At 40.7% G+C, this 11,033-nt stretch overlaps 1 protein-coding gene across 2 annotated transcripts; it reads right to left on the bottom strand.

The window, feature by feature from the left end:
* Positions 1–477: 477 nt before the first annotated feature.
* Positions 478–10,995, bottom strand: tmem67 (transmembrane protein 67). Of its 2 annotated transcripts, none has more exons than XM_070965955.1 (28): positions 9,213–9,460; positions 8,410–8,492; positions 8,182–8,272; positions 7,919–8,018; positions 6,602–6,665; positions 6,413–6,484; positions 6,255–6,317; positions 5,822–5,976; positions 5,592–5,700; positions 5,321–5,407; positions 4,778–4,843; positions 4,544–4,697; positions 4,349–4,469; positions 3,943–4,048; positions 3,645–3,701; positions 3,434–3,532; positions 3,239–3,337; positions 2,913–2,999; positions 2,692–2,791; positions 2,454–2,593; positions 2,225–2,365; positions 2,005–2,085; positions 1,796–1,912; positions 1,561–1,677; positions 1,343–1,450; positions 1,070–1,172; positions 843–985; positions 478–760 (listed from the first exon to the last, which is right to left on the bottom strand). In XM_070965955.1, exons 1-28 carry the CDS (start codon positions 9,415–9,417, stop codon positions 680–682), a joined length of 2,949 nt encoding a protein of 982 aa, XP_070822056.1. In that variant the 5' UTR covers positions 9,418–9,460; the 3' UTR covers positions 478–679. The 2 variants fall into 2 exon arrangements, with proteins under 2 accessions (XP_070822056.1, XP_070822057.1); XM_070965956.1 differs by lacking the exon at positions 9,213–9,460 and adding an exon at positions 10,904–10,995 and having other exon boundaries at positions 485–760.
* Between the last annotated feature and the right edge of the window lie 38 nt (positions 10,996–11,033).

An 11,033-nucleotide genomic window follows, 5' to 3' on the forward strand; every position in this document is an offset into this window, starting at 1 on the left:
TATTAGGTGTGCATTTATGGCAGAAACCACAAATAGCTATGATGGCAAAGGGGAGAAAATCTATGCTTTGAACATTCTAGTGCTTTTCAGATGTAAAAACAGAGACAGAAACTTGTCTGTTTCAAGCTGAACTGAACTCTCATCTATCAAAGTATATGTAATTCTGTCTCACAATATCAATATATATGCTGGTATAAGAAAAGCAATTGTTATTATTGCTGTAATTGTCACCGCATGAAATACCCAGACAGGAATGCCTGCTTTGGATAAACCGTATAAAAAATGCTCAGTGGCCACGCTGGCCCACAAATGTTAAAGGGATAGGTGTATTTGTATAATAGCAAAGCCTCTGATGGTTGTCATCAAATTTTTTGTTCACTTGAAGATTTTTCTTCATGTCATCACATGAATTCCATGATTATCATATACAGTTGGAGAAGCAACCGTGTTTTATGAGAATGACCTCAAAACAAATCTGCCAAAACACATATCAAAATATTTTAATCAATAGAAAACATTAAAACCTTTACAAAAAGTTACGATATTTACATCATGACACAGCAGTGAAAATACTCTATATGTAAAGACAGGTACAAAAAAAGAGCTGTACAAGCGTAAACATATTTGAGAGAAATGCCACTAAACAACACAGACACTATTGATTACTCAGCAGGGAATTTCATATCAGAAATCTCTCATCCACCAGAGTCTTGTTGACAAGGTTCTTTCGCCCGAGAGTGTTACGGATCATGCGAAATATCTGTAACGAGTGAGATGGTTTTCAATACATGCTCTTTTTATCCCAGTGAAGGCAACATACTGCATATGCACCAAATACTCACCATTTGCTGTACATATGTAAGCACAGCTGCAAGCACAAAATTCTGAGATCCAAGGTCGACGACACAGAAGAACAAAGTGTCAAAGATCAGCAGTGTGGCCTCGTTTCCATAAAACAGCACATTACTGAAGGAGTGGGCCTCATCTGCAGTGACAAACGCAAACAGACATTATATAAACATACACGGATATTAACAAACAGAAATGTACAGAATATCTGGGTCATTACCATTGTAAAAGATGCTTTTTTCACTGGGTTCAAGGAACTCCATCCCTATGACCCTCTCAAACATCAGCTTGTCCTTCACAATATAGTCCATGTCAGGGTGGGCCTAGATAACACAGGTCAGAACAAGTTCATCTGTACAAAATATGTCAGGTCAATGAAACCACCTCAAATACTTTACAATCTAACATATAAATAGATATACAGGCAGGTCAAATCAAACTCTGCTGGGTTCAGTGTGCTTGTGTGAGTTCCTTTAAGTGCATTTGTACGAACGTGGTCTATAATGGATCCCAGGAATTGGTTCATGGTGTGGTAGGCTCTGATTTTCTGCTCAAACTGGTTAGCTGAGCTTGCGTCCATCAGCCGCGAGTGCCCTCTCCTCTGGCGCAATGGAGACAAACAACCATTCAAAGTGAAAATGGGGAATCATTTTTCTCTTGGTTTGATATGTTAAAGGTCAGTTACAAACACAACAGAGAGAGAGCATCCACCCCGCTGAGCGACTCCCGTATCCTTTCGTACTGCACTCGCAGACAGCTGGTGAGAGACACCTGAAAGGTCTGGATATCTGTGTTGGGAAGCAGACCTCTCGGACTACACAGGGACTCCTTGAGACAGAAAAAGACACAGAGGGAGAAAGAAGGAGGAAGGATGTTATGTGAAATCAGTAATGTCATAAAAATACTACAACCACTAACACAATATGTAGTCTGTTGGTGTACATACACTCTCTCTCTTCAGATTGTGGTCCATTTCCTCCATGTTTGTATCTGCATGTCCGTGTACTGAGCGGCCGTGGATGTAGTAGCCATAACAACGGTGAGACAACACCAGAACAGAAATCTATATAGAAACAAAGAAAAAATACACTACAGTACATGAAACATCCCAGACAGATACAGTGTTTAAAATATAATATGGGCATTTCTACTTACATTACTGACAGAGCAGAGATCTACAAACTGACGGATTTTGTCCTCCACAAAGTGTTCATGAAACACAGTGAAGTAGATGACCTGTGGGGATAAATAATCTTTTAAAGGTGCTCTCCACACTCGTGCTGCATATTTCCCACATTTCTTAAGACGGGAAGAGAAGAGAGATCCAAGGGAGGTGAGGGAAGGCGAAAATAAGAATGAGTGGTGGCAGTTTTACCTGCAGAAGTCCGATGCAGAGCCACAGCGTGGCAGCCAGACCGTAGCGCAGCATCAGGCTGTATGAAGGAGTGTACGCCTGTGAGGAGCGCTTTAAAGTTGGCCAGGGGTCCCTCAGTGCCAGGTTAGAGAAATCCAGCACCTGAACAATACAGGGTGATATATCAGCAATCAGGAAAAGGGACATAGCAAAAGTTGCAAGCAAGTGTATGTGTAGATGTGAGATGTACTTCAAGAAAGAAGAGCACAGCCATGATCTGAAAAGTGGGGTTGATCTTGCGGATTGTCTGGATCTCGTTCCATTCATTTGCCACAAAGCAGGTCCTCCAGATGCTGACTGGAGAGGGGTCACGTTTTGGCTTGCCAGCAGCTGAAACGACAGCAAATACAGTGAATGTAATCAAACAGATGGATGATTACTTATTATTAGGACTGCAAAATATAAGCTCAAAGTAAATATGCTTGTACCTTGCACAGTCCTGTTTGCTTTGCTTCGTGGCCTCTCCCAATCAATAAAGAATACATCAACTGACACCTGAAGGATCAGCTTGTGGAGAAACTGGACAGCCTGGATACAAATACACAAAAAAATACCTCTTCAATATTTGTAATAGGAGCAAACCATCCACCTTTCAAAACAACACTGTTCAACAATACTCATTGTTACATCTGTTCAGGAGGTGTCTAACCTTGAGAGCGAAGGCACAACTGATGTACGTCACAAACTGCTCCTCCTGAGCAGGTAGTGGTAACAGCACCGACACAAACCGCTGGGCCTAAACACATTCACACATTAATGCCAGAAAACAGCCAATAACAATCACACCGAAATCTATGCATTCAAGAAGAACTGCTCAGGGGGAAAAAAGGAAAGGAGGAAAGAAACGTGCGTGCAGAGACAAAGGAATTAAAGGCAATGTGACTCAAAGGAAAAGGCTGGAGAAATGAGATACTGGTACAAAAGTATGAAAATAATCAATCCTATAAAAGAAAGTCCCAAAGGAATTAGACCAACCTTGTACAAGATGAGCCAGTAAAGTCCAGTTCCTACAGTGACGGCGAAGAAAACATTGGCCAGATCTCCGGCATAAAACAGCAAAAACTTCAGCATAGTCTGGAGCAGAAGATAAGAGGGACTAACATTACTTCCAAGCTTCATGCCAACATGGGCCGAAGTGGCTACAATTCTGACATGTTACAGATGCAATACCTCCACATCAATGAGCGGAGAGGCGATCCTCCTCTTCCAGCTGACTGTCTTCAGCAGAGAGTAGAGCACAGCTAGGCCGCCCATCACACCCAGAGCAGTCTGTGCACACGCAAAAATATCAGAGCCACAGCTGATCCTGCATCACATAAACACTGAAAAGCAGTCTCCTGGTCTCATTTTGGACCACTGAACAAGAGACATTTCTACTCACATCTGTCTTTATGCGAGCCTCATTCTGATCCATCTCATACTCCACAGCAAACATTGTCTGGAAACGGATAAATGAGTGCAATGCATACAGTAAGACACCCATAAGCCTGTTTTTGAGATAAATAAAGAGACTGTGGCTCATTTAGCCATGTTTTTCTCTTCAACAGAAAGACAAATCTTTGTTCAACTTTTTGCAATGAAACATGAGCTGAATGTGACTGGTTATGTTAAGTCTACAAGAAATAAACGTGTGTGTGTGTGTGTGTGTGTGTGTGTGTATTTATGTGTGGCCTACTCACAGACACAGTTTGTGTATTGATATCCGTGATGGGAACGTCTCTGTAGGTCACAGTCATTAGAGGGGGATATACCTGTCCTTCCCGGGTTCGTGGAACCAGCTGGAACCTGCAAAACACGTTTAATCAAAAACATGAGCATTTCACACATCAGTGTAATGGAAATGTTAACTATAACAATGCGGATTGTGACGCTTTATATCACCTGACCTTATGATAGCTGTGTATTACTTAAATAATGGAAGAAAAATCACCTGGAGAGGATGTCTGGGAGTACAGGAGATATTAAGAGAGGACGTTTGTGAAAGCAGAGAATAGGAATCTACTGTGACTGCAGCAGCAGCAGCAGCAGCAGCAGCAGCAGCTACTTTCCCTTTTTATAATGGTGGTGCGTATATTGGGAGCCCACCTTATTTTGACACTGCTGGCAACACGGATGACTTTAGGCAGGGCACTCATGCTCTTCTCCCTTCCACTCAGCGTGTCGACAAGAAACATACGTCGAGACAAGTACCAGTTCTTCATGCTCTCTGTACAAAGACAAAGCATAGTCAAGCAATGCGCGGACACACACACATACGCACTCTGAAAAATAAAATCTTACCTTGGTTGATGAACCGTCCATTGTATTGCTGGTTATAGACCAGTGAAGGCAGGGGGAGAAGTTTTCTGTTCTCTCCTCCACCAAGATCCATGAACACATCATAGAACAAAGGCTCGGGATGAGTAGCCAACAGCTCTGCTACAGAGAGATCACACTACACACAAACACACAGTTTAAAATACAACTGGGAATTACAAGAGAGTCTCTGAGCTTAATGAAACAAAGATCACTCACACTTTGTTGGTAAGCGGTTCCAAAGCTGAAGGCTGCTGCCTGTTTGGTGGCTGTGTCTGGACAAAGCTGAAACAGAAGAAAAGATATGTTGTGGGGTATTTAACAGCCTCCTGTATGCTTATACCTTGTATGAATCACATGAAAAATCACTGCATTCAGTCAATAGTAACAACAGATACATTTGTGTCGTTAATATGCAAAGGAGTGGTGAACACACTACATACATTTTATTAATTATAATTATCTTGTGGATTCATACTATACATCTATAAAACATTTCCATTACACTGCTGTGTGAAATGGTCGTGCATTCTGTTGCACTGGACATTTTGCATTCTGTTTGCAGTGTACATTCTTACTTTTAACTTTTAATTCTGTGCTTACTGTGCTTTTGGATTATTTATTGCATGCATTGCATTTAATGCATCTTGCAGCAAATTTGTGGAATATGCTGGATCTATCTATCTATCTATCTATCTATCTATCTATCTATCTATCTATCTATCTATCTATCTATCTCTTTTTCATCATTTGAATTCTTACCTGAAGATTACGTCCTCCTACTTGTTCCCATCTCAGGAACTCTCCTCTGACGTTATAGACAGCAGCAAGCAGCTTGATGTCAGTGTTCTGTCAGATAAACACAATATGTCAAAAAAAAAAAAAAAAGAGCATTTTTGTCTCATTTCGGGTTTATTACTCAGTTTACAGTACAGTGAACAGAGTAGTGCTTTTATGGTGCTTTTCTTTTGAGTTCTTCCTTTGCCGTTGTTTTATTGTGATAACTTGAAGATGATCAAAGTCCATCACATACCTTGTTTCTTCCTCTGAAATGGAACCCGGTGGGAACAGGATCGGTCTGAAGCACTCGACTGGCCAGTCCTGGTTCGTCTCCATAGTAAAGCCAGGGCAGATTAAGTCTCCTAGAGAGAGTAACCAAAGTGCTTACTGACCACTCTGGGTGAAACAAAATTACAGTATAGGGGAATGACATCTGCAAAGACAGCACTATATATACACATATGCCATGGCAGAGCTGATTACCAATAGGAGATGTCTTGAGTTGAGCTGAAAGCAGCCCTCGATCTGAAGATGGTGTTAAAGAGACCACAGGCATCGGTGGACACACCACTGAAGGAGTGCATGTTCATCACACACATGTTGCCAAGAGCCTGGCACGCTGTCAGGTTGGAGAAGACCTGTAACCACACAATTGTTTATGCACAGCAGCTGAAACACACATAACATGCTACTAATACTATGGCACAACTGTCGTTATGAGCTACAATGTCAGTGCACAGCCCACTACATTTGTTTTGAGAGTTGTTGCATCACAAAGACAACAGTTTCTGCACACTTGCATAACATGTACATATTTGCTAGATGCATTTTGGCATCAATCGCAATTAAAATTTTGATGGCTAATATTGGATGTCTGCGTCTTCCTGCAATGTTAGGTTAAAAAGAATGGAATTACAAGGCAGGCTGCCGACGAGGAGTACAGGTTTTTGACGAACCAGGCAGACTGGACGCTGAATTTCTGTGAGGGGATCGGAAGAGAAAACACAAATCAGAATGTATATCGAATTTAACAAAAATAAAGTGAGCAAGTGAGAGGGGAGAGGGGAGACTCACCAGCTGAGCATAGTTGACACTGGGATTCACATTGGTGGAGAGGTTGTCTGGAGGGAAGCATAATCCTCCTGCCTGTAAAATCACACACCAACCACTGATGATACATATATTCTATGGGTCTGTTACTGAATGGTGTGTTAATGATGTGTGGGGAAGAAGGTATGAGGGTAGAGGGTTGGCAGAACTCACCAGGACATTAGGAGGGTTACACACACAGGATGCGTTAATGACGGTGGCCTGACATCTCTCACACCTGTAAGACAATTTTGGAGACTGTTCTAGCCCTTACACACTGTATAAGAAATCCTGGAATCAAGTTAGCACCATACCAGTGGTGCTAAGAGAGAGACAGAACAAACAAAATGGAAAAAATATCTCACGGAAGGAATACAGTCTGTACTGGGCTAGTGTGTTTATGAGAGGCAGGGAAGACATACAGTGGACATGAGAGGTGGAACAAATATAAGTCAGTGCTCAACATGATGAGAGGTGCAAGAGAGATGAAGCCATAACGATTATCTGTTAAAGGTAAATCTCTCGTATTCTCTCAACAAATTTTGACCTTTAATCCATATCTGAGTAGAGAATTTTCCACTGACTTAAATTTGAACTGTGTGTTTGCTGTTCAGGGGTCCTTATCTATGAGATAACATAGATAACACTCGAATTAATAACACCCTGAATGGGATTGCTCTGTTTTCTTAAAGAGTCTTTCACACAGTTACTGATGGTTTGGATTTTTGAAGATTGGTAGTATTAGTAGAGGACACATTATCATCAACGCTGAACTCAAATAACCTTGTAAATGAGTCCAGTGATTTAGTACAGAGTTTCTTAAAATCGGGGGAAGACAGGTCAAAGTTGGAGCAGCAGAAGCTGAGATATCCTGAGTTTAAGCTCTAAAATCACTGGATCTGACAATTTACATCATGCAACTAGACAGTGAAATAGAAATGTATATTCTTGTGAGAAATTTATATTCTTGTTGTTGTCTTATGATTATGTGCACTGTCTCATGTTATGCTGTTTTTTGGCTCAGGGCACATAAAACACTTTGTCCTCTTTGTTTCATGTGACACCAAACTCCTGTTCCCAGCAGGTGTTAACTGTATCAGGGGTGAGCCAAGTTCTGTCCAGATAAAGGTTGAGAAAGATAGACAGGGGCTATGGGGGGAACAAACAGCAACTGTGTATTAATTAAAGGTCAGCTGTCATTCTCTGAGGGTGATGGCATGTTCTGTGACTTATGAGACTGTATGTACGTAAATTAATCTTAATTAGAGAGAATTAACATGACAATAGCATCTAGTATTACACCATTCATGCCTGGTAAATGCCTACATCAAGCTCTACATTCATGTTTGTGCTGTGCTCCCAAGTTACAGTATATGTGTCAAGATTATATCATTTCTAAGAGGTATAACTCAGATGTCTTGGTTAATCTTTTGAGTGTGAATGTGTATGAAAAACCTGGATATATCAGTATTTCTGTTGCATAGTACCTACCGGTCTCCACTGCTGTTTGGTATAGACAAAGCAGGGGCATTTCCATTACACATTTCACATCTGGCTTCATCCAAAAGGTTTCCACTGACATCTCTCTCCACTGGAAAAAAACAAACCATATTCAGCCATCTATATATAAAATATGCAGTTATCCAATATATTGTCTAATTTTATTAAATGTGCAGCAAGCACATTCAACATTAAAGGCTTCTAAATGCAATTACAATTGTAATTCATAAACAGTCCTGTCACTGACAACTCACCCAGAACATTGCCTGGTGGGCACTGGCATGTCCCCTCATCACTAGGACTGCCTGGACAACGAATACACCCAAATCCATCTTTAGTTACTGCCTGGAAAGAAAGAAACTGGTCACAAGAGCTTCATTATAAATGGTAACAGAAATTGTGTAGCGAGTACAAGATGCATTATCTACAGTGTAATGTGAAATGAACAGCAAATGGAGTCATTGAAGATAAATTGCACATACAGGCTTGTCAGGGGGACATTGCTGACAAGTAATGGTATTAGTTGTGAGAGTTTGGTATCCAGTTTTGCAAACGCAGCTCAGTCCTGCAAAAAGAGAGAAAGCAGTGCAAAGTGAACAGAGGGTATTCACAGTGTTGAGTTCTGAGATATTAGTTAATTAACAAATCTCAGCTGCGTGTTCCTTCTTAGTAGCAATTAAAATGAAATCTGTCAGCACCTGACAATGCTGCAGCACCAAACATAAGACAGAAGATTACCCATGACGATTGGTATGGGTTAGGTCATATTTCATGCACTGGATATGGATAAGCTGGATGTGAATGTGGGGCATGCACAAATGGCCTTAGTTCAGCTTCTCAATGAAGATAACTCGCTGCTTTTCTTTGGCTTAGATAATAAGGGGAATATCTTCTGGTTTTGGACTGTTGGACAAACGATGATGAGCAGATAATGACCAGTAGTCAGTAGTTTTTGTCATAACCATATGAACTTTGACTCGATCATATAATGTGGCTACGGAGAACAAAAAGCACACTGTGCATTCTGGTTTAGGCTGGATTACCTCCTGTATCGGTTCTCACGTTAGCTAGCAACGTTCTCTACTTATTTTGCAAGTATCTTAGCCACGCGCACATATCGTTAGCTAACCGTTAGCCAGCTCATTGTGGTTTACTTGCGTCGTGCCGGGCTGACCACCTCACATTTAAAGTTCCTTTCTTTCACGCTAAAGCTAATGCCACGTTTTTGATGGTGGGGTAGCATCAAGAAAATCAGTTCTCGGGATGTTATGTGCTTGTCACCAACCTGTTGTGCTCCGTCGCTGATTTGGACCGCACCTCACACACGATAGACTCGAGATATCGAAAAATTCTTCCACACTGCAATCTGAAGGAGCCGTAAATGGCACGATAAACTGCTGGCAATTCAGTAGGTCTAGGCATATTACAAGAAATAATGTGAGAGGCACTTTGAGTCTGTGAACAGCAAACGGTAGCGTCCCTGTCGCCATGGTAAACAACTATCCTCCTCTTTTACCCACAATCCTATTGTTCCTACGTAATGACGTTGCAACCTTTTTTTAATTGGCGTCGCAAAAACAAAAAAAAAAAGAAAAAACAAACACAATTAGGTAAACATCAGTCTATTGTAAATATCCAAATAATTAGAAATTTAAAGCATGGGAAATGTAAGTTAAGATTAAATATTAAAATATTAATATTAAATAAATTTTCATAAAGAAATTATTTCCAGTTTTGTGGACTATTGGCAAGACATTGCAAGCTTGAGTAGGAGGAAGGTAGATATATAGTGTGGTAAATGTTTGCTAAAATACTTCTCTTTTTGTTGCAAAAGCAAAAAACACATTTGCATATGCTTACAAAACAATACAGATCATCTTAGTTGAACAGAATGTATAGTCTTTGTTGAGGTTTGCAAATAACATTTTCAAAACATTTTACACAAAATTGAAACAAAACAACAGCTTATTACCTTTTAACTTCTCTTAAGATGCTTCAGTAATTCTTCACAGTGTGGATGAGCCATAAGGGACTTTTGACAGGAAATGTATCTGCTTTGCAGCCGTGTCGTACTCATTTCCTGGTGAGAAAGTAAGTTCATATGCTGAAGAGTCCTCAAGGGAGAGACACATAATAAAACTGAGTAAGTAAGATTTTCAAATATAAACATTAAATATGATAAGATAAAACTTTTTTTGTTCAGAGGAAAATTACTGAAGTGTAGAATAGTAAAAAAAATAGTTTTAAAGGGATAGAGGGATTAGAAAATGTAAATTAGAAACCTTACAAAGTCAGTTTGACTTTTTCTGTTAATGTGTGTGAAATGATTGTTACTGAGGGGCAAGAGCAAAGAAGCTTGGAAGAATTTTGCCTTTATATGGTGCATTTTTGAAGATTTTGGTCCCTGGTGGAAGATTTCTTTCTGCAACCAAAGGAGTCTCTTGATATGTTGTTGATGTGTAGTCTTAAATGTAGCGCGCACTCCATTCCAGTAGGTGGCGGTAATGCGCCTTGACACACTTCAGGGACAATGAACGCAAAGGGAGGGAAAAAAGCGCACTCTGGATGCGAGCGGGGAGGAGGGGTGAAAGAATGTTAATCACAGCTAACTTGAGGCAGGACAACAGCAACGACAGTGCTCATAAAAACCACCTGTGAACAATTATCCATTGTACCCAGCTGTGTCTGTAAGTATGTGTGTGTGTTTCATGGAGGCAGAAAACACGTTTTCTACATTTTGTCTTTCCCTGTCACTGTTCCTGTCGCACGTGTTTTTTGGCTGAACGTCTTGTGGCGCTCAACAGGCATTAGCTTGACCCAAAAAATTGCTGTAGTTGCATTTTCACCATTTTTGTCTTAATTTTCAGACACCTTCTGACCTGGTATGAAAGATGACCATAATCCTGCGATTGCAAGGCCTTGACGTGAGGGCAGGTACTGAAGATATACGGACTTTCTTCAAATGCCTTCACATACCTGATGGTGGAGTGTACATAGTGGGAGGAAGTCTCAGGGAGGCTTTTATTGCATTCGCTACCATGAGAGATGCGCAGCTAGCTATGCGGTACTCTGGCAATTTCCTCAAAGGGTCTGAGGTGACTCTACA

Source organism: Chaetodon trifascialis, chromosome 7 (genome assembly GCF_039877785.1).
Source record: "Chaetodon trifascialis isolate fChaTrf1 chromosome 7, fChaTrf1.hap1, whole genome shotgun sequence".
Classification (NCBI taxonomy): Eukaryota; Metazoa; Chordata; class Actinopteri; order Chaetodontiformes; family Chaetodontidae; genus Chaetodon; species Chaetodon trifascialis.

Excerpts from the sequence above, each read along its gene's own strand:
- tmem67 (XM_070965955.1), bottom strand. The coding sequence starts at position 9,417 with ATGGCGACAGGGACGCTACCGTTTGCTGTTCACAGACTCAAAGTGCCT. Across the intron at positions 5,977-6,254 it reads CCTCGTCGGCAGCCTGCCTT|GTCTTCTCCAACCTGACAGC; the intron begins GTAATTCCATTC and ends GTGTGGTTACAG. Across the intron at positions 3,702-3,942 it reads TCAATACACAAACTGTGTCT|ACAATGTTTGCTGTGGAGTA; the intron begins GTGAGTAGGCCA and ends ATCCGTTTCCAG.